Here is a 24,100-nt window from a genome sequence, read left to right as displayed (position 1 = left end):
TAGTAAAAATATACTAAAATTGCCATATATCCGAATAATAAAATAATAATAAAATAAGCTATAAAAAATAGTATCCCAGACTCCCCAAAGAAGTGACTTTTTTTAGTCAGTGAGAAAAATGAGACTCAGATGAGATCTTGAAAATCAAACCATGTTGAGTGTTTTACTATTAATTTCAGCAGTGAGTGGGTTTACCACGGAGATAGCTGGTGGAAAGGAGGAATGTTTCATGGAGAAATTAGACAAAGGAGCACATATAGCGATCTATTATCAAGGTTTGTGAATTTTTTTAGGAAGAGAAGGTACGAGATGTTGACAAGAAGTTGTTGAAGGAGGGAACAATGATATAGACTTTAATATGTATAACCCGAATGGAGAGATATTTGTTGGCGAGAAACAACAATCGAGTGGCATGATCGACAAAGAAGCCCCTGTTGGCGGAGTTTATAAAGTCTGTTTGAGCAATAAATTCTCCTCATTTGGAAGTGCGCGAACAGTCGCCTTATTCATGGACTTCTCGTCCCATGATACACTTGCTAACGATGAACAAGCAGATAAAGTCGAGAAGTTGTCGACGGAATTGACACATCTGTTGACACACGCAAGAATCGAAGTTGTGATGCTCCAACTTAAGAATCAAATGCATCAAGATAGTTTGTGACTACTGTTTATTAAAGTGTACTATCTATATACTATAAAGGTATCATATTATTAATAAACTATTAATAAACTATTATAATTAACTAATGAAAAGTGTTGCAAGAAGCGTATTCGTGGAGCACTTACCTCTTCATCTTCCAGGGAATTTTGATTTTGGCTATGTCCCTGGTTCAGACATACCTCATTAAGAAATATTTCGGAGTCAAAAGAACTATTTAAGTGATCAATTTTATTAGAAGGTGGTTTATCGGAGATGCTTTTGAACAATACCAGTGGTTAATACTTTTTTGGACGGTGAATTATAATTATATTATTCCGATAAAAATATCGTGACAGTATGGTAAAAACAACTATTATAAAACTATATGGTATGGTAACTTAATATTTAATTATATTTTTTTAGAAATATACATTTTTTAAAATATACTATTTTAAAAATAGTAAAATTAATTATTATAACTATTTGAAAGATAGTTTTTAACCATTCAAAATGTAATTTGCAAGATAATTAATTATAATAATAATTATAATAATATTAATAATCAATAATAATAATGAATAATACTTTACAATTCTTTTTTACATAACCAATTTCAAAAACCTATTCAATTTTCAGACCTTAAAAAAAATTTCAAAAAATTTTTTTGAAACAGTCAATTGGTTGTTTTATAATTAAAATTATAGTTCAAAAATTATAAAAAACAAAGCTAAAAATATCATACAATGTTACTATTAAAGTAAAAATATATAGTTTTTAAAATCTTCAATAAACCATTATTGATATGCCGAAGAGACACTTCCCTTCGAATAATGAGGATTTAATGATAATCCATTTCCATAAAAATGAAGAAAAAGAATGAACATTGGTTCAAATTTTAGGCAACTATAATAATATAGTAAAAATACCAACACAGAACCATACCAGATTCTCGAATATGCCAAAAATAGTGTCCCAAGCAAAAAATAAGAAGAACTTAGAAAAAAGATGGAAGAGGACGACAAAAAAATCCACTTTGGATTCTTTAAGAAAGACTCAAAAAAAGATATGGAGACAGACAGCCCGAGCACACGAGACGAGGAAAGTTTGTCACTTTTTTTTATTTATAGCACACGACTTCCAAGAGATGACAGAGCAACGTCCACATGTAAATTCCACTCACAACTGGTATATATACTATGCTTTAATAGTATAAATAAAGACGAATAATAAAAAGTCTCACAAGAAGAAATTGACAAGAGCGGAGGAATAAGTGCGAAAATCGGAACCCTCTTCTCGAGTTTTACGTCGTCGAAACCGTCTTCTCACAAATCAAGTAAGAAGATCAAAAAGTCCGAAGCGCCGTCGCAACCGTCGTACCCAAGGGAATACGATTTACTCACATCGGGCCAATTCCAAAGCGAGAGCGCAGCGCCTAAAGACACTTCATATATGACAGAAGGCACAACGGAGACGACGGATACGATGGGGTCGATGTCCTCCTTTTCAACGACTCTAGAATATAACAGAGGTACTGTTCTCCCGGAGGAGATGCAAGAGTGCCAAGAGTTCTTCATGGGCCGCAACACGAAAACGCCGGAAAGGTATATGGCGATCCGGAATCAAATCATCGACTTGTGGAATGAGTCGAAGCCAAACTACTTATCTAAAACACAAGTCCGCATGAAGCTGAAAGACTGTGGCGATGTCAATGCGATTGGGAGGATACACAACTTCTTAGAGAAGGCGGGGTGGATTAATTCTGGTCCAGTAGTGGGCAAATACATCAGATCCAAAAATAGAATACAGAAAAAGAGTGCGACGGGGATGGCAATGCACCACTCGGAGGGGATCAGAAGTGGCTCCGCGTCTTTAGTGAATGACGTTGAACAATGTGGAAGCTTGAAACTTTCAGAAGAGATCCCAATGTTCGATGACAGTCATATCATCTTAGACAACGCTTTGTTACTCATCATGGATTTACACTGTAGACTTATTAATCATCCTGTCGGGCTTTTGTTGGGTCAACAAATGACACCACTCCTCTTCATAGTCGAGGCCGTATTCCCAATGAATGTCGGACTCATGCAGATGCCTCCCAGTGAAAAGGTCATCGGCATCTATCACACAAATCTCGACGTCTTGCCTTTGGAATTCTCGGGGTTTTACCCACTTTGGAAATTCGAAGTCATTTACATGGCTCACAACTCGACTTTTCACTTCTTTAATAAGGCAAAAGGGGGAATGGAGGTGAAAACTATTGAGGTCATCAAGAAGGAAACAGCAAAGACGGACTTGGAGAGAAGTCCATTTGTTGGACTCATCATGAACGCATACGTTATGTCACAGCTCAACACTGCATAGTTCTGCAGAAGGGTAGTGTGTATAACCATATGGAGTCTTATTAATTTACTATTTATACTCTGTTCGTGTACTATATATACTATTATAATTAACTATATCTATTTAATTTGAGTCTCTAATAAATATCTAAAATAATTATAATGATATAATAATAGTTAATTAATATATAAAACAGTAAAAAGAAATAAATAGTAAAAATATTCTATTAAACATGTTAGTTATAAATTGATAAATTACTATTATAATATTATAATATACTAAAGGAATTAAAAATAAGTAACAATAATTATAATAACTAATTCAAACTTGGCAATGAAATTAGCAGAAATGGGACATTTACTTACATTTTTGGGCAAAATGAAAGTATTTTGAAAAAAATAGAAATACAAAAACAGAAAAAGACCAAGAAATGACAACTTCATCGACTGAAAATTTTGAGGATGTGATCCGCTTATTTCTAAGCGACCAACCAACAGAAGAAAAAGGGTGGGAAAAGGTTGAAAATGTGCTTAACCCACCGATATTCTTCCTTCAATTATTCAAGAAGCGGAAGGACAATGTGACACTCATCCAAATTTCGTCGCTCCTCCACCACAACTTCCCAACAGTTGCAGCTGTTATGAAAGATGTCATTAAGTTGTTGGGGTTTGATTTGTTGATCAAGAAAGTCGTACCCATCAGCCAAGACACACTGAGAACAACAATTAAAAACACATTTGAAGACGAGTATGAAGTCACTTCAAAGTATCACTTTCGCATACAGCTTGGAACAGTCATTTTTGTCCAGAAGTGTTTCTCCAACAACAAAATCCGTTTCATTCAAATTCACTGTTGTGAGAAACAACAACGTGGTGTTAAATACACGATATATAACATGATGTACCGCCCGATGCTATCGCAGGAAATCGATTTCTTTTTCGGGAATTACTCATACTTCGTGAATAATCTGAACGACTATTTGAGTGGAAATGAAGAAGGCTGGATGATCTCGAAGAACATCAAAAACTTCGTGTCAACAATGAACGAGAAAATCACATTCCCAAACACAATCTACCAGAACGAAATATTCCACATCTACGCAAATGCAAACTACAGTGAATTGATCATCGTCGGACAGGAAAGATTTCCGTTACTCCCGTTTGGTGAGATCTGTTCACGGTGGTCGAAGTACATCGAATCAAATATGTTACTCCCTGTGATCAGAGAACTCATGCACACAGAGCGTCTCAGACTTTTTCACAAATCAGTTCCTTTCATCAGTCATGTGAACGCAACCACTGACATATTATACGGGTCGGTCATCGTTGAGAGGGGAATGTTTCTGTTTGGTAAAACTGAGAATAGCGAGAGCTGTCCGTGCGCACCAAAGTGCGACCACGAGCACTTTTCAAATATCTTTTCAGGCGACATGGTGCACTGGATTGGCAATTGTGCACAAACCGACTTTTTCTATCATTATTCAACTCCGTGCTTTGCCAACTTGGATAAACAAATTTTGGAAGTCTATCTGAAAAACTTCATTGGCTCGTTTGTGCTCTCCAGAGCAGTTCTCCATCACGGAATTTCCATGAAAATATCTCCCAGTCGATTGTCACCGTTTCAGTACTCGAAAATACTTCTGAGCAACACTGTCGATTTGGTGAGGGTATTTAAAGAGCAACGGAAGACTAAATACACATTGAAGCGCCAAGAGAAAATCCTTTTCCCACCTTTGAAACTGCTTGAACTTCCACCAAACGTGACGGAACACATCTTCGACTTTTTACCCCTCGAAAGTCTGTTGTGTGTCTCCGCCTCTTGTAAAACACTTCGCACGCAAATTTTGGCGAACGACGAAAGGTTCAAAATGTTCTTTGATCTCCACATGAACGCAGCAACCTTTTTTCGAAGGAGAGAACGAGTTTTGGACGTCCAGAGAATAACGCCAGAGGTTTCTTATTACAAGGCTGTGTGCCAGGCCAAAACAACGCAGTCGAAGTGGATTAATAAACTTCTCACTGCGCCGAAATCGATGAAGATTTTTTCGAGTCCCGTGAACAACATTTTTGTGACAAATTCACGAAAGGTTGTTGCTGTTTCCATCAAGGAAAAGAAGTGCGTCTCGTACTCGAAGGACTTTGAGAAGCGTTTTACCTTCAAAGGGAGCGACAAAATCCGCTGCACCAATTTCAATCACGAGAAGAATACGTTCCAATTCGTTTGTGACAATTACTTGTTTTACAGATTTTCAATCGATGGCGGAGACTTCACAAAGGTGCAGATTCCCAAATACCAAAACATCAGTTGTATGAGTCGCGATTGCATTGTTGGAAATTTGAATTTGAACGTCTCGATCTTCGACTTGAATGTCGCCAAAGTCATTGAAACATTCCAACCTGATTTGACTGGCATCTGTGGTGTTGACGAAGGAGATAACGGACTGATAATTACTTTGGGGAAGAGTGGGAGGCTTGTTGGATACGACAGACGTGCCAAACGCAATGCGTTCACCACGTTCCGCCACAAGTATAAGCCTCTTTTGTTTGATACATTCGGCGACTACTTAGTCTATGCATGCGACAACGGAAACATCGAGATGTATGACGAGCGCAAGCATGATGTGTGTTCGCAGCGTACGTTTAATGGGGCAATAACTGCGTTGAGAGTGGGGAATAGACGAGTCGTCTTGTCGACAAACCGCAACAGTGTTGTGCACTTGAAGTGTTTTAATGGGTGGTTTGGAACAAACCAAACGATTTATCAGTCACCCTCTTCCGTCTCTGCGCTACTGATCAATGAGTTGACCGTTTACGTAGGGTCGGAAGACGGGACTCTGGTCAGACTGATGTGAACAGATCACGCTCTTGTTTCTCGTCGTTCCACCATTGCAAAAGATACAAAATCAAATAGTTCAAAAATCTATTACAAACTCATACAACATATTTCACAAATGTAAAGTAGTTGATTGTTATTAATTATACTATTTTTTTAATACAGTTTAATAGACTAAATAATAGAATAAATATTAATAGTAATTTATCTAAACAAATAAATTAACATTGCGAACGAAATGGTTTGTTCCATGAAAGTGATGAATTGAGATCGATCCGAGTGGAACGAACGGCACTGAAAAAGCTTCAGTTCGCGTGAGTTAAAACAAATATGCGTGGTGTTGGACATGTTTGGTTAACACATCCATCAGTGTTAACAGATTTGTGTTTTGGAACCATCTTAAATTTAATAGGCGCTGTAGTTCCCACTGTTCTTCGCCGGCAAACGGATGTGGGCTGATTTGGTTGAGAAAGAAACTCTTGATCCTCAGTTGTTGAAGAAAAGTTGTTGTAAAATGGCAACTTTCGAGGAGTAATTGGGTTCGTTTGGTTTGTGGATGTTAGTGTTCTACCTTTTTCAAAGGACACAAACGTCGTCGACCGGACAAGGCGACTCTTCTTCTCCATTTTGTTATTACAAGTTGAGTTTATTTAATAAAGTTTATTAAAGAGAGCACATTCTTTTGGCATCTAAGCTATTTTAAGAGTTATGAATTTATTGGTTGAATTTATTGTATCATGTTCAATAGTTTATAATATATATTTAATACTATTTAGAAAAATTAGTGGATTGAGATTTGTTGTTAACTATTTTTATATTATTTAAAACTTGTCATTGAGTTTTTTTTATGGAATGACTTGTATTATAGAAGTTCTGTTTCACTACTATTATTTTATTATTAATTTTATAATTATTTAGAAGGTTTTATCAACTAGCTCTTTTTTATTTTTTAATATAAAAAACGAAAAATTAACAATAATATATAGTAAAAAATATCTATAAATATACAATTAAAACAACGGAGAATTTAAAATTACAAATCGACATAAGAGGTCAAAAAATGGAATAAATATTCGAAAAGTGTCTTCATTTGTTAAATTAACCAAGTTGTTATTTTTAATTGTTGTTATAATAATTAATTTATATAAAATAATAGTAAAATAAAAAGTACTAAGCATTAGTTCCAATTATTATAAAATTGAACAATCTTGAGTGAATATGTTTTAAGTATAATTAAACCAAATTATATATTTACAATTAATATTATTCTATTTTTTTTAATTAAATTTTTAGTTTAGTAAATTATATTTTTAAATTGCTTATTATAAACCATAAAAAAAACCTCAAAATGAAGTGTTTACTATATTTATCAAATAGAATAATTGAATAAATAAATAAATTAAAATTTTAAAAAAATTGTTATTTACTTGAAAAGTTTCTTAGTCTTTGTTTTCTCAAGAAAAAAAAAATTAATAAAACATTTAAAAATTTTAAAAATGTTATTCAAAGAGCCTTTTGCTTTGCGAGTTTGATAATTTCTTCTTGTGCCTCATTGACTTTTTTGGCGAGAGAGACATCCATTGGTTCGAGTTTTTTAATGTCTTTGTCAAGAGTGTCACGCTTCTCGGATATATCTTTCTTGAGGTAGTCGCAGTCAGACAACACAAAAGCCTTCCCAAGCGCCACGTACGTGTTTGTTGGAGGCACCTCAAGTTCACTCAACACCATCTCAATGCGATAAAGCTCTTTCCGCATCATCATCATTCGAGAATGAACACTGTTGTATTGTCGAACTGCTCCTTGATAATTCTCCATCACACTTTATTAGTTCTCTCAACGCTCTTTTTATGTAGGTTTTTTATTAGTTTATTAGTAGTTAATTTATTAGTTGTTTATAGTTTTTGTTGTTTTTTCATTTGTTTGATTATTTGGTTTTATTTATTACACTTTTAGATTTTGTTTTATTCAAAAAATAATGGAACCTACATTGACCACCACCTCTTAAAATAGATTTATTTTTTCTATTTCGAATCATATTCAAATTAAAATTATAGTAAATAGGAAAATTGGAAGATATTAGGTCTGGTTCCCGAATTCAAGAAATGCCGAAAATTCACCTCGAGTTAGTGGAAACCGAGAAAGACGGAGCATTGAAAAGAAGGCTCATAAAGACGCACTCAAACAGTCTGTTTGTGCACCGTTTCACCCACTTTCCAAGTCCTCCCTTGGCGCGGATCCCCCCTGACCCCCCCGCAAGCGGGGGGGAACCACATCCGCGTCCACACAGTACGGACAAGGAAAGTGGGCGACATGGGGACGCACAAACAGTGGCTGAAAAGTGGACTTCCTTCAAAAAACACTCGCGGCAAATATTTTTTTTTGATAAAGGTGGTGGTGGTGGTCAATGTAGGTCCCAAAAATAATCAAGGGGAAATTATAATTATATATATTAGTTTAGTTTAATATAAACAAATCAATTTATATATTATATTTTTATTATAAATAAACATATGTTATTGTTTATTGTAATAATTAATAATTATTATTATGATTATTATAATCATAATAATAACAAATTAAAATAGTAATTTTATTGTTTTTAATTGAAATAAAAAAGTTATATTAAAAATTTAAAAATTTATTATAACTCTGAATTTTTTGATATTTAACTATATTTTCATTGGTTTTATTATTAGTTTAATAAACTACTTTAGTATAAAAAATTATATATAAAAGATTTATTATGAAACAATTTTTAACAACACACTTAAATATTAACATGAGAAGAATATAAAGATAATGTCAATAAGACAACGTGGCCGAGTGGTCCTAGGCGTATGACTCGAAATCATTTCTCATTTGAGGCGTAGGTTCAAATCCTGCCGTTGTCGTTTTTATTTTCAATACACAAATACATTTAAAATAAGTTTTTGAATAAATAAAAATGCATTTGCCGGGACTCGAACCCGGATCTCCACCTTGGAAGGGTGGAATTCTGCCCTTAGACCACAAATGCTTCTTAAATTGTTATTGTTTATATTGTTTATAACCTAAAAATCAAAAAAAAGAAAAAAGAAAAATAAAAACGCCCCCCGGGGGGCTCGAACCCCCGACCTTACGGTTAAAAGCCGCACGCTCTACCGACTGAGCTAGGAAGGCACTTGTTATTAACTACATGATGTGTTTGACAACAATATATAATATCGACTGTATTGTATAACAACATTACAGTGTTGTCTTTTTTAGAATCGATTTAGTGTTTTTTTATTAAATTGATTATTAAAATTAAAGTTCATTTCAAAGACGACGATTATAACAATTTATTTGACTTAATTTGAATTAAAATTGCACAAATAATAAACTTTTCAAAAAAACAATTAATGTTTTTAATATTTGTTATTTTTCAAAGGTAATTATTTTCAGTTTTTCCCCCATTTTCTTGATTTTTTTTATAAAATTCCAGTTTTTTAAACTAAAATGTTGACAATTTATTTTGGTAAGATAACAAACTCTGAATATATTTGTTGTAATATCGACTTTGATATTGTTGTAATTCAACAATAAGTTTATTTTTACATCAAATTTTCTATTCAAAATTGATATTAAACAAGTCTTGATTTCCTTAAAGTTAAGTCAAGATTCATACTTACAATAAAACATTTAAACTAGTTTTAAAACTGATAAAGCAAATGTCAAAACAACTTGAAGAATTTTTCTTAATGAATGTCGTTTTGTATTTAGACACTTTTAACACGCTCACGTCATTTTCTTGTGTCAACACGAAATGTGTTAATGTATTAAAACGGATGCAAATTAATCCTCTCATTTCTGACAAATTTCAGTGCTACACCATCAAAAACCCAACAAACGGGTTCTCGTGTTATATTTCTCGAATTAAAAAATTCTTCCCAAACATCAAAACTTTGTTGTTACCTTCTTATCAATGTTTAGTTCCCAAAATAAGTCTCTCAAATTTTTCGTACATTAAAGTGAAATCTCTCAATGAACAAAGTTGGACTTTGATCCACAAAGACGATTCAGAACAATTTCACAAAACTAACATCTGCTTTTACAACATTTCAAATTACACAATAAATAAGAAATCGTATTTTTCACTTCAAAACGAGATAATTAAAAAGATGAAAACGTTGGCTGTTTACTCAAAAGAAACTGCCACTCTCTTTATATCAAAGTGTGAATTGTGTGAATCATGCGAAGAAATTTCGATATATGAAAACGACGATTTGAAAGAGATGTGGGACATTTTGGTTCAAAACAAACACGTCTTGTGGAGTCTTAAAAACTTGACGAAAATCAGAGTTTTCTCGAACGACAATTTACACATGGAAAAGTTGTTAATTTTTACTGAAGGTGCACCCACAATTGTTTTCTGCTTTTATTTAAATAACGAAGAATTTGACATGACAAATTTAGAAATGTATCAGAAGTTGTGCAAGTGTGCTAACGTTGTGATACAGACAATAAACAATTTCAGTGCATTTCTTGACAAATCAAGCACGTCAGACTACAAAGTGTCGTTCAGAAATATGAAGAAAAGTGTTGAAATAGACAGCACACAAATAGAAAAGCTCACATTGTTTTCAAGTAAATACGCCCTGTTTTTTGATGAAGTGGTGATAAATAACACTGAATTGTTCAATACTCAACATGTTGACGTGTCAGAAATAGAATGCAAAGATGTTGTTATACACAACAAGACCAAAGAAAATGTTATAATAAAAATATCAAAAGAGACAGATAAAGTAATTTGTGATCCAACAGAAAACGTGTCGCTGTGTTGTGTCGAAAATAGTGATATATTAATAGAACAGACCTTTGTAACACGATATTTGGATACTTGGCATGATTTCGACTTCTTTTTCGATGACGCAACCAACGAATACGACTCGGATTTTCTTGAAGAAGTGGCAAATCAGATGGTAATTTTGAGCTTTGGATATTACAATTCAGTCACAACAAAAGTATTGGAAGTGACTGAAACACCAAAACCTATACCAAAAGTCATGGAATTTTCTCGATTGAAATACTTAAAACTCAAATGGACAACATATTTTTTGAATTATAATTTGGAGTGTTTGGAACAACTTGAACTTGCAAGTATTGGCGGATATATAAAGTCGTACAAACAATTCGACTTGAGTCGATTTCATCTCAAAGATTTACACTTGGACAACTGTTATTACATTAATTTTGACCTTCCAAGTACTTTGACTGGCCTTACTGTTAGTCATTCGTGTTCTTTACAATTGAATGGAACAAACAAAATCCATTTAAAGTCGTTGGTGTTGGACCATATTCTAGGCATTTCAAAGAAATGTGACTCAGCAATTAAAGGGAAAAACATAGTGGTTGATTATCCCATTTGTTACAAAGAAAAACTTGATAACACAGAAGAATTTAATATAGATTCATACGTAGACACTTTTGAGTATCGAGAAGTTCATATAGACATCGCTTTTTGGAATCACGATTTGTTGATTAAAACTACTGTCTGGAACGAGTTGTGGAATAAGCAGTTCAATAACATAACAACAAGCCCTCACTATGTAAACAGACGGGAGTATAAGGAATACAAAGATAATGAAAACAGCACATGTAATGCAGTCTTTATATTGGATGATAGAACTTTCCAAGGAAATGCATATTTTGATTTTGACAGGATGGGCGGAATTTGTGAAATTGGCGATTTCTGTTTCAAAGACCACACAATACGGACACCAACACAGTTGACACTACCAAATGGACTCACAAAAATTGGATTTGGTGCATTTCAAAATCTGACTTCCATAAGTGTCATTAAACTTCCTGAAACAATAAACAGTTTACCTTATAAGTGTTTTGCAAATCTGATAGCTTTGACTGAAATTGCAACACCAAATGAGTATATTGAAATCGACGACTTTGCATTGTGGAGATGCAAAAATCTCACAAATTACCCAAAATTTGTGGTTTCAAAACATTCATGTTATATTGACAAGTACCTCATCAAATTGTGCAAATTGAAGAATATCAAAGTGCCACATGTTGTTGATAGTATACCTGGCAGATGTTATGCGGGATGTGACACGCTTGTGTCTGTTGAATTTGATTTGAGCGTCAGTTGTATAGGAATGGGTGCTTTTGTGGGATGTACAAATTTAAGTCGAATTAATTTGAATGAAAATGTTACACTTGATAAACACTTGGTTTTTGCAAATTTGGTATCTCTGTGTGAAATCGAGTTGCCACCAACACTCCAAAAAATACGAAATTTCATGTTCAAAAATTGTGTCAGACTTGAGAGTGTAAAAATGCACGAAGGAATCACAAAATTTGGAGACTCGGCTTTTGAACGGTGTGTTGTTTTAAAAGCAATACACATACCCAAAACAGTGCAAAAAATAGGAATTTCGTGTTTCAAAGAGTGTTATTGTTTATCTGAAATACATTGTTCAAACACGTTGAAAATGTTACCCACAAGTCTGAGAAGAATCGAAAACTCAGTCAGTGTGTTGCGTTTTAATTGACATAATGGTATTTTATTTTTTGTTTGTTCAATCAATTATGTTAAATACAATTGTGTCTGTCATTATTTTTCGATTGTTTGATAACAACTTGTTATTAAAATTAATGAATTATTTGGGACCACAGTCATGCACTTTTCATTTTTGCCATTTTTTATATTTTTTAAGACTGAAAAAATATTTTTTACATTGAACCACTTCCCCAAAAAAACAGAATAAAAAAATAATAATGAAAATGTGGGTGCTGGCTAGACTGCGAATTTGAGGCAAAAATAGTTTACTGTTCAAATTAATATTTACAAACCGAACAATTTTAATCTTGTTTTGAACAATTAAACCATTATGTTATTATTGTGTAAATTTAAAATACTTTTGGTTTTTTTTATTTGTTTAAGGCAAAAACAATTTTGTGTTTTTTTCTTTATTCAAAAAAACAAAAAGATTTGAATAAAATATATAACAAAAGTAAAAACATTTATTTTGAAAACAAACACAACATAACCAATTATTTACATAAATAATTATCAGTACAAACAATTGTTATTCAGCGCAACCACAATTGTTTTTCTACTGATAACTAAAAATGGAAAAGTCATCGGTTTTAAAAACCCGATAACCCGTTCTGTATTTACAAACCGACTAATTTGCCAAATTAAAGCTCTAAAAACACGATAAAAACTTTTTTGATGCACCAAAATTTGTTTTTAAAACCGATACTAATACACACACACAGACAGACACCCGTATAATTAATAATTAGTTTTGTTTTTTAATATTTTTATTTAATTATTATGTTTAAAAACATAAAACAAAAACAAACTTTAATAATGATATTTCATTAAAGTAAGTTTAGCAACCTTAGATGGATCCATTTCAGCACGAGATTCATTGTGAATTGTTTCAGTATGACTAAACATTCTTTCACATGAGATGCTCGTTGTTTCAACAAAGAGGTACTTTTTCACTAAAGGTATCATGTGAAACAGTAAAGCAGAATCCATATTTCTTTTCCAATAGTTATCAACGGTGAGTCCTGCTTCATTATTGTCTCTCTCGTACAATTTCATTCTCGCCGCAGCCCTTGTTAGATTTCCTTTCTGAGTTGGAGGATTAAAGGACTGAAGCACCAAAAAATCAGGCATTGCCATTTGTGGCTGTTTTTCATTGAATGATAAGTTTTTTCCAATTCAAAAACAAGCTTTTCAAAACAAAATTGCTTTTCTTATTGTGTCAAATAACCATCACGTGTTTGTGGAAACAAGTAGCAAGGTAACAAATAAAGTGGGTCATTTAAAACCGTACCAAACCTAAGCAAAAAGGAGTTCATACCAAAAAGTTCCCAATCAAAGTTGTCATACATGTTGATGATGTCATTACCAGCAGTTTCTTCAAATTGGACTATTTCACTTTCAGCCGCATCATCTTCACATTCATAGTATTCAACCTTATCCAAATCCACTTTACAACTTTCTCCACGTGTCTCAAAACATTTTTGAGAAGTTTAACAAGTGGAATAACAAAATGTATTGAAATGTTTTCAATTGCAAGTGTGTTGTAAAATGTGTTTAAAAGACCAGTCAATGGCAAAAGTGACTCAATTGCATTCCACTCAAATTACTCGATTTTAATGTCTTTATTTTCCGTTAAGGCATTTTTCATACTTAAAAAGGAAGTAAAACATCTAAAACATGAATTGAACCGGGGTTTGCAATACCCATGGAGACAGTGGAATTTTATGTTCAGACTAAGACATTTGTTTTTAAGTTGACTTTTTGCTTTTGGAGACACTTTAATTAACCCAGCAAATTTGTTCAGTTTTAAAAGAAGTGTCCCAAGCCATTTGTAGTGTTCAATGATGTCACCAAACAACAAATTGGAGTTGTGAACAAAACAATGTATTTTTCTGGTGCAAAGGTTAACAAGGTTGTTGTTATTTGTTCCACCGTTAACAACACAAAACCCGATCTTTTCCTTAATTTCAACACAACCGAGTGACGTAGTGACATAATTTAAAATGTTATCACAGGTGTGTTTTTCTGGGAAATAATCGACCGATATAACAACATGAACAAAGTCGAGTTGTTCGTTGGGAAAATGCACAATGACAGTGATAAAAAAATTTCCGTATTTGCTCATGATGTCGGTTGATGCAGATAAAAATTTGGGATCAACACCATCAATTGACTTTTTAATTTCCAATTGAACATTTCTAAACTCTGCTTCCAAAATGCTTTCCCTCATTATATTATCACACACCGCGTGCACATTGGAATTCGCGATTTCAAACGCCTTTTTAAGGTGTTCATTGTTTATGACCCTAAAAGCAAGGCTTCCAGATACCATAAATTTAAAAAGTTCAACGTTCACTGCAAATGAAATTTCATTTTGTTTTGACAAAGGTTTTTGTGTGTACTCAAATTGTATTTCTTTGTGACCATTAAGGTATTTGTTCATGTTTGTTGTGCTTCCGTCCTTCTTTTTGAATGTATATGTTTTTTACAATTTTCAATTTGACACTTAGCATCAAACGTTGATGTACATGAACATTTTCTTCCTTCAAAGCACATGTTCTTTTTTCAAACCACCATTTACAATAGTTACAATAATATATTCCACTTTTCGTTGATAAAACAAAATAGTTCCAAACACAAGACTTCTTTTTTAAAGTCATTTGAGGAGCGTCTTCTTCCATATAATCAACTGAATTTTTGGATATTTATAACGAATATTTTGAAATTTTATTAATAGTTAAATTATTGATTGTTTGTATTTAGAAACATTTTTTTGAATTTATAACTTGAAATTTGTGTTAATTAAAAATCAAAAATGTAATTATTTTTTTCAAATAAACAAAAAAAAATTGGATAACAACATAATCAAAATGCGTTTATTAATTTGTTTTATTTTGTTTTACCATTCTATTTTTGCAACAAACTGGATTCGCAGTCTAGTGCTGGCTTTCGTCCGCAATCGCAATTATAAATAGAAATAGAACAAGTGAAATGTCCCGATAAAATAAAGTAATATACTTTGACATAAATTGTTATTTCATCAACAAAACTACAGGGAATAAAACCAAACAACCGGGTAATTACAATTGTCACTTTTTTCTCAGATGTATAAACACAAACTTTGTTTTTAAAATAAAGTTTTTTTTTAAAAATAAAACTTAAAAATAACAAAATGGAAAGGGGTTTTGAATATATTTTAGATTGGAAAAATGGACTTATAGATAAACTGAATGGAATTATGATACCAAAAATTCCAAATACTCAGAATATTGAATCTACAGATAAATTCAATGTACAACTATAGGGGTGTGAGAAACTGGTTGTAAATGATCAACCCCTTGTCGATTTTGGTTGATCTTCCAGAACAAAAACAAGTCAATTTTGACTTTTTACCATCTTTTCATTTTGTGTAAAGAAAAAGGAAACCCCTATAATGCACTTTTGGGAATAAGAAAAAATGTAAGTTTTTGACTTATATTTTTAGATATTCTATTTAAAATTAATTATTTTTAGGCGTTTTATATAAATTAAAATAGAAAACAACATAATTTGAACTAATATTCATTTTAAATATGAGATCCATCATTATGTTAGATGAGCTGATTAAATTTGCATATTCTCCAATTTATCTATTTCGTCTTCTCCGTCTTCTTTCCGTCCTCATATCAGCAACATCATCGTCGCCATCATTATCAGCTTTTATATTTTATTGTTTTTATGGGTTTTTGAAACCTTTCAATAATATCAATAGTTTTGTTTTTAAATATTAAAAACAAACATTAAAATAAATTCTTAATTTAATTCTTTTTTAGTCAAATATCGTATTCTTTTCATTTTACCTTCATAAAGGTCTTTTTTAATTATTGTATATATCTAAAAATTAAACTGTTTTTGTAATTTTTATTAATTGTTTTTATAATTTAATTAATATAAACCATTCGATATAAAAATAGCCGACAGTCGGAGTTTGTTTAAAAAGGATGTTTTTTCGACTGAATTAGTCATTTTTTTATAATATTAGTTAGATTTTTTGTTAAAAAGGATGTTTTTTAATAAAATAGATTGATTATAATAAATTAGATATAATTTTTGCCAATTAGGAATAATTACCATAATGAGGTAATATTTTTGTTAAATTAGATTTTATTATTATTATTCGAGGTATTATTATAATAAAAATAGGTTGAATTACCAAAACATTAGGTATATTTACGGTAAATAGGTACATTTTTCGAACTTTAGATTTATTTACAAAAATTTTAGGCACAATTTATTTGAGATATTATACATTTATTTTCAATTTAGTCATTATTTAAATTATAAAAAAGTGTTAATTTAATGACCAATCATCACCATGAGTTTTCCATTCTTTAAACAAACGATTCTTTTTTTGCGTTTGTAAAACGTGTGTATTCGCGCTTTTAATGGTGTTGTAGAAATTTGCAAAGTTGTATTTTTGGAGGTCTTTTTCATTTTTTTTCAATGAATGGAATGCTTTGATGATGTTATCGAATTGGAATGACTGGTTGACCGCTTGTTGATATTGGTGCATTTAGAGTGTAATTTAAATTCTCCTTTGATCTCATCTATTGATATTTTGTAAAGAAAACATGTTGTTTTTGTTTAATTAAACAATTAAATTGGAAAAATAATAAATTAACAAGTTTGAAATTGTAAAAAAAAATGTTTACAGTAAAACCTCTCATTAATAGATTAAATGAAAAATAGAACCCCTCAATGGTGGTTATGAAATTATTTTTCCCCCCTAATTAGTGATTTAATATCGTTTGGTTAAAACATCTTTTAATGAAAAGATTTTCTTTATAAGGGAATAAACTAATGAAAGATTTTACTGTATTTAAAACTGGTCGAAATAATTATATAATTTATACTGATAAATTTATGGTTTTAACAATTATTTTTTTTTCATTTTATATTCGAGTCACTTCAAAAATTATTTTAAATTTGGATTATTTTTTTTAAACCATTTATTTATTACAAAATTACTTGTAGTATAGCGTTTGTTTACTCTTTTATTTATTTTTGGAAATTATTATTTTTTATAATAGTAAATTCATTGTAAAAATATGGTTCCTTATATAGTTTTGAAAACGCGCCCTTTATAGCGGGAGGACATCCCTAAACCACAAAAGAAGTAATTTGGCCCATTTCCCCGTCCTTCGTCCCCATATAATTGTCCTTTCTCTCTAGTTAATTATATTTAATCAAAATCTTTTTTTTTTCATAATTAAAAAAAGTGGTTGTAAAAAAACTATAATTTTTATTATTTTTATTAGTTACTCTTTCCTACGATTAATATGGGTGCAAAAAACTTATCTAAAAATATAAATTAGATTTTCATTTTAATCATTTGTAAACTATAAAATATTTTTTTTGTTAATTTTACAAAAATTTATACAAACATCATATTTATGATGTTTGTATTTCCTTTTTATTACAAACGACGTTAATATGATGTTCATTTTACTTTTTAATACACAAACATCAAATTAATGATGTTTGCGTCCCTTTATGTAACAATTTAATCCATTACTTATGATTTTTAACTAAAATTTAAAAACGATCATCTGCCATATTTTTTTGTTCCATTAATTTTGAGTCTATTTTTATATTTTTATTATTTACTATAAATTATAATAAATTATATGTTTAATATATAGTTGTTTTATCATTTTTTGTATTTTTCCATATATTTTTCAACCCAGTAGTATATAAATTATGTGGATTTAGGGGCACCTCATTTTCTCATAATTTTAAATAAAATCGCGAATCTGAATTTTCCCAAAATTCGGAATCAAAGATGTCTATAGAATTTCATTATCATTTCAATTCTTCGGAACATAGTAAATTTATATTAATGTAGTAATCTAAGTTTTATAGTAAATTTATAGTAATGTAATTTTTATCTTCCTTAAAATGGTTAAAGTTTTTTATAATAGTTTAGAAATCGAAAACATTGAAGATAAGATTACTATTAAAACATTAAGAAACAAAACATATATTTTTTCTACAAAAGAAGGAAAATATTCTTTTACTTTTCCAACATTATTTCTCCAAAAATATAAAACAATATATCATAATTATCTTAATAAAGAATTTATAGAAATGTTGTTAACAAGTGTATTGTGGATCTAAAGATCCTAACATCTTTATTGTGGATCTAAATATTTAAATGTTAATAATTTTATTCACATCTATATTATTTGTGTTTAGATAATACTCTAATATCGGTATTATTTTTGTAGTAATATTATCAATTAATTGAACATGATCTTTTTCCAAATTTTCAAGTTTATTTTTAATATATTTAATATCTTCATTGTATTTATCTTCTGATTTCTTTACTTTGTAATCAAGATCACTTTTAGTTATTCTGGTTTGCTTCTTAAATAACGTTTGTTTTCCTTTAATTTTACAAAACACATAACCATTTATAAATATAAACGCATTAAGATCTTTGGTATCAATTAGATTTACATCTGGATTATTAACTATATATCTATTTATTTCTTTATTACAACGTTTTAACATTAACGGATCTTTTAAATCATATTTGGTTATTATTTTTTGAAATACGATTACATGTTTAGATAAATTGTCAGACAACTGTTTTGTATATCTGATGAAGACTTGGTGTCTTGATTTATGTTTGGTATCGAGTTTTTTGCTAAATTATTAATATCATTGTAATTAATATCATAATCGTCATCGTTTATCTCAGAATTGTTAATATGTATGGTAGTACAATTCTGATTCTTCGAATCATTTAGGTCAGAAGGATTGTTCTCGTGTTTACTTTTATCTGAACTTAACAAATTTTTGAAAAAGGATTTAATTGTAGATGGAGATTTGGTATTTAAATGCTGTTTTGTATTTTCAGTGTTCATTTATATTAAGATAAAAATAAAAATATATTATTTATACATTACTAAATATATTATTAATAAAGTAATATAACAGTTTTATTATAATAACAATAAAAATAACATACTCAATAGATGTCTTCAGATAAGATGAAAAATATATTACTTTGTTTTTACAGTTTATTATAACATCAGAACTACAGTTCGTACATGCCGTAAATATCTATTAAATTAACATCAATGTAATTTCATTAACGTAAAATATTTTACCATCTTTTCCTTTACAATAACCACAGAGATAAGAATCTCAGTTAACTGATCAACAGATAACTGAAGATTTCAAGTAAATTTAAAAATGGTAATGAAATATTTACAGTAAAAATAATGAATGATTTGCATAACAGTTGTTAATAAAAATTAAAAATGCCTTTTTGAAAAAAAAATCTATGTTATTATCTTTTTATTTTGAAAATCATTCTTAAATTAAAACGAACTGAAAAATAGATAAACGATGTCTCATTATGTCAATGAAGTTGTTTCTTTTTCATCCGACAGTCAGAGTGAATGAACAGAAGTAGAACACGATAATTTCGATGATGATTATGATGAAGAAAATTGTACGGAAAACGAAACGAGTTTATATTTTAAAAAGGAAGAAGTTGATTTGTCAAAAGAACGTATTCAACAAAATGGATTACAATCAAAAATTTTTATAGATGAAGAAGATACTATAGGTCAAAATCTTGGCAATTGGTGGGATTATTGTGTGATTTATAAGTGTAAAGAAGGAGAAAACAAAGAAAATTGGGAAGAAATTAAAGAGATAGAAAAAGGAAAGAAACCACCAACACCAAACGAAAAGGGGAAAGTGTACAAATTACAATGTAAATTGTGTAGTCGATGTTTGACTCTTTCAAATACTGGAAAAAGTGTTACTTCATTCAAAGCTCATATTAAAAAAGATGTCGAAAACATGTTTTTCAAAATGAGGTTAAATTCTAAAAATACCAAAGTTAAAAGAATCGACAAAAGTGAAATACAAAAAGTAATAGCCAAGTATGTCATCGAAGAAAACTTGAGTTACTTACACTGTGATCACAAGGGATTCCACAGTTTGATTCGTTTTTTCCGTCCAGACTGTACCATTCCAGGTAGCCGTACAATAAAAGAAATAGTCATTCCTTGTCTTTTTTATGCAGCTCAAGACAAGCTTAAGACAATTGTTTCTGGTTTGGATTATTATTGTGGAACTACAGATGGGTGGTCAACAGTTAAATGTGATCAAGAATTTGTGTCGTTGACTCTTCATTTTATAGAAGACAAAAGACTTCGTTCATTAGTTTTGGAAGTTTGTCAGAGAGGTGAAAACGAAGGAGAAACATCAGAAGAAATAAAAACAAAGTTAAATGGATTTATCACAAAGTGGGGTCTTAACAACAGATTTGTCTTTGTTACAGACAATGCACCAAATGAAGTAAAGGGTGTAAAACTTACTGGTAAAAAATCTCTCACTTGTGGTTGTCATACTTTTAGTTTGGTGGCGGAGCATGCTACTAATAACGTCACAAGATTTACTCTCCTACTCAAAAAAATGAAAAAAATAACTTCACTTTTTAACAAAAGTGTTGAGTTGACTTCGTTATTGAAAAAAGCACAAGCCATGATAGACTACCCCAAAGGAATCGTCAAAGAAGTCGAAACGAGATGGGGGAGTGATTATTTAATGACAAAAAGAATGGAAGAACTTATTGATTCGATCAATGTGACGATCTTAACAAAGTACAAAGAAATGAAAAATGTCAAAAGAAAAAAGATATTTATAGAAACTTACAAAATTACCAAAGAAGACATTCTAGACATTCACCATTACAATATTATCATGTCACATGTTTTCAGAGAAATAAAGTTATTAGAATCTGAGAACTATCCAACTTTATCAATGCTTATATTCACTTCATGCCGTTTGATTGAAGTTTTATCGGAAATATATACTGATTTGGAAGAAGATGATGTAGTAGAAGAAGAACACGTTGAACGTTGTGAAAAATGTGCTGTAGTAAAGGGGTGTCTTTATTTTGGATTTGATGAGTTGCCAAAACACTGCAAAATTGATTTTTTAAAAACAAGTAAAATTGAAATAGAAGGACCTACTAATGCCTCAAAAAACTAATAAAGTCAATTATCAGTGAAATGAACAAGAGGCTTTTCACAACCCATAAAATTTCCGAAAAAGATGTAAATATGGGATTTGACCCCAAACTTGACATTAGAGAAGATGAAGACTGTATTTTGGCTGCGTTACTCAACCCAAAATATAAAACTGGATACTTTGAATCAAAAGACTTTTATCTTGGCAAAGAAGAAAACTGTATATGTCGTTTGAAAAAAGTTGAATATGAAAGCGTCTGCATTAAACAACTGGTTGAAATGAATAAAGTGACCAATTCTCTCGTTTCAAAGGAATTCAACATTATTAGGTCTGAAAGTCGCTTTGTGTGTAGTTCGAGTAGACAAGATAAATATGACCTTACAAGTTTTCCTGGAGACGATCGTCATAATGATAACTTTGAAATGAATATAGAAAATATCGCTGTTAATGAATTGAACGAATATATCAAAATGAAAACCAACAACGTGTTAACACCAATTAGTTGGTGGGAGAAGCACAAATATCAATTTCCATTTTTGTACATCTTAAGCAAAAAATACCTGTGCATTCTTGCAAGCTCTGCTTCTTCTGAGCGTCTGTTCTCACAATGTTCAATAGTGAGAACACAGAAAAGAACGAGACTTAGCGCTAGTCACCTTGAGCAACTCGTTTTTTTACACATGTTTTCTCTTCAATTTGATCTTTCAGAACTCAAAATAACAGACGAAATAAGACAAAGGGTAAAATTAGAAATGGGAAACGAAAAAGAAAAGAGAATAAAAGAAGAAGTAAAACGGAAAAAACCCATTCATAAAAAAGCGGTTGGAGAGAAACCCGTCCAGAGGAATAAAGAAATGAACAAAAAAGAACAGTAATTAACTTTTAATCAATTGGAAGCATTTTTGGTTATTGTTTTTTGTTTTGTATAAATATCAAAGTCAATTTATTTCATTGTAATTATTTTTTTATTGTGTACACGTAGATGTTCTTTTGATTCAAAAACAATAGTTGGTCATAAATAACTTTTTGGTCTCATTTTTTATAATTTTTGTTTATTTTATACCATAAAACTTGATAAAATTAAAAAAAACTTATTTGTTTTACAATTATTTAAAATTTGGGTATTTTATGTTGAAAAATACGGGAAGTGTTTTATTCATCTGTTTTAAGATTTTTATTTCTGAATAACCATGATCAAAAAAGTTTTGAAATTTTTGATAATTATCTTTATTATTTAAACACATCTATAATTCATAAACTTTTTGAATAACATTAGGACTAACATAATATTTTACAATTATATCTTTTATATTATTATTTCTAATAAACTGATTAAAGTATTCTTTAAATTTATTAATTCTTGTTTTAAATTTAGTAGAATCACATTCTAAGTTAGCTACAACTTTATTATCTTCTTCATTATAATAAACATAATCATTTACGTCTTCGCTTGATTCATTGGAATAATCATGATTTTCTATAATATTTTCACTTACATTTTCACTTACATGTTCAGAATCATTTATAAATTCATCAATATCTTCATCCAACACTTCATTATATAAGAACCGTACAGACCTATGGTCCTCAGGTTCAAAGAACCGTAAAAAACAAAGCTCGATATACTTTCTAAATAATTCATTCATATACTGTTCCGTCATTTTAAGGAAGATAAAAATTACATTAATATAAATTTACTATAAAACTTAGATTACTACATTACTATAAATTTACTATAAATATTGATCTATAATTAAATTCATGCGGGTGCTTTGCTCAGTTTCACTAAAGCTTTGCGTTTAGTTAAAATATTATAAAATATTGTTTAAAAATGAAGGTGCCCCTAAATCCACATAATTTATATACTACTACCCTGACAATTGAAAACGGTTACAAATTAACTATAAAATAGTTGTTTTTATTTCTATTTAACTATATTGAAAACCAAAAATAGATGTTACGGTTAGGGCAGGCAACCCGGCCAAAATCGCTTTTATATATATTGAATATATATTGATTTTGAATAATATTTTTAAAAATCAATATTCGTCTTGAAATTATTAATTAAAGTAAAAACACAAAAATTATTTTAAAACAATGAATGTAAGGTCGTCGATTGTCACACTATTGTGTTCAAATCTATAATCTACATAATTTTTGACTTGTGGATCTGTGTAATTTATGTGCACGTTTACGCGACCGAGTTTAATGAAGATTAAAAAAATATTAAATGTATTGTCCGATAGAGATAGTGTTATGCCTCCAAAAGGCATTGTCGCGGAACACATTTTATTCTTTTGCGATGTGTGTAGGTGAAAGGTGCGCGTGAACGAAATTGGTTTACGCGCACCTTTAAAGACGACTTAAAAATGGGTTAATTCACAAAGTACTTTTGTATCTCAAAAAAATGAAGAAATGAATTAATTCAAAAATATTAGTTGTTTTTGTTGTAATGTCTCATTGTTATTTTACAAAGATCGTTACAAAAAAATGTTGTTAGAAATGAAAACAGTTGTTCCAGCTATTTTTTTCAAAAATAAAAAAAGCAAAATTAAAAAAATTTAACAACAAAGATTTTTTATAAAACAAAAAATAAATGGAACATGAACGTATTAAAGTCTGTCTAAAAACGTTGTCCATTTTATATAATTTTACACAAAATAAGTTGAAAAAATTGGGAATTAGGAAAAAACGTTGAAATTCCAGTAAAAATTATGAAA

The 24,100-nt window shown here is 30.3% G+C and overlaps 5 protein-coding genes across 5 annotated transcripts; 4 read left to right on the top strand and 1 right to left on the bottom strand.

Moving 5' to 3' along the window:
- Window positions 1–151: 151 nt before the first annotated feature.
- EIN_328000 (transmembrane emp24 domain containing protein 2 precursor, putative) lies at window positions 152–879 on the top strand (the record flags this gene model as incomplete). Its single annotated transcript, XM_004185441.1, has 3 exons — window positions 152–275; window positions 324–653; window positions 755–879. The coding sequence occupies 3 exons, from the start codon at window positions 152–154 to the stop codon at window positions 877–879; spliced, it is 579 nt and encodes a 192-aa protein (XP_004185489.1).
- Window positions 880–1,645: 766 nt separating this feature from the next.
- On the top strand, window positions 1,646–3,001 carry EIN_327990 (hypothetical protein; the record flags this gene model as incomplete). Its single annotated transcript, XM_004185440.1, has 2 exons — window positions 1,646–1,742; window positions 1,887–3,001. The coding sequence occupies 2 exons, from the start codon at window positions 1,646–1,648 to the stop codon at window positions 2,999–3,001; spliced, it is 1,212 nt and encodes a 403-aa protein (XP_004185488.1).
- Window positions 3,002–3,410: 409 nt separating this feature from the next.
- Window positions 3,411–5,831, top strand: EIN_327980 (hypothetical protein; the record flags this gene model as incomplete). The annotated part of the gene is made up of 1 exon (XM_004185439.1): window positions 3,411–5,831. One exon carries the CDS (start codon window positions 3,411–3,413, stop codon window positions 5,829–5,831), a length of 2,421 nt encoding a protein of 806 aa, XP_004185487.1.
- A 1,484-nt stretch (window positions 5,832–7,315) lies between these two features.
- On the bottom strand, window positions 7,316–7,627 carry EIN_327970 (hypothetical protein; the record flags this gene model as incomplete). The annotated part of the gene is made up of 1 exon (XM_004185438.1): window positions 7,316–7,627. The coding sequence occupies one exon, from the start codon at window positions 7,625–7,627 to the stop codon at window positions 7,316–7,318; it is 312 nt and encodes a 103-aa protein (XP_004185486.1).
- Window positions 7,628–9,501: 1,874 nt separating this feature from the next.
- On the top strand, window positions 9,502–12,339 carry EIN_327960 (hypothetical protein; the record flags this gene model as incomplete). The annotated part of the gene is made up of 1 exon (XM_004185437.1): window positions 9,502–12,339. The coding sequence occupies one exon, from the start codon at window positions 9,502–9,504 to the stop codon at window positions 12,337–12,339; it is 2,838 nt and encodes a 945-aa protein (XP_004185485.1).
- Window positions 12,340–24,100: the final 11,761 nt, after the last annotated feature.

Source organism: Entamoeba invadens, assembly GCF_000330505.1.
Source record: "Entamoeba invadens IP1 unplaced genomic scaffold scaff_1105074725601, whole genome shotgun sequence".
Taxonomy (NCBI): domain Eukaryota; phylum Evosea; order Mastigamoebida; family Endamoebidae; genus Entamoeba; species Entamoeba invadens.
The sequence above is the reverse complement of the archived record's forward strand: the minus strand, read 5'-3'. Positions and strand labels throughout refer to the sequence as shown.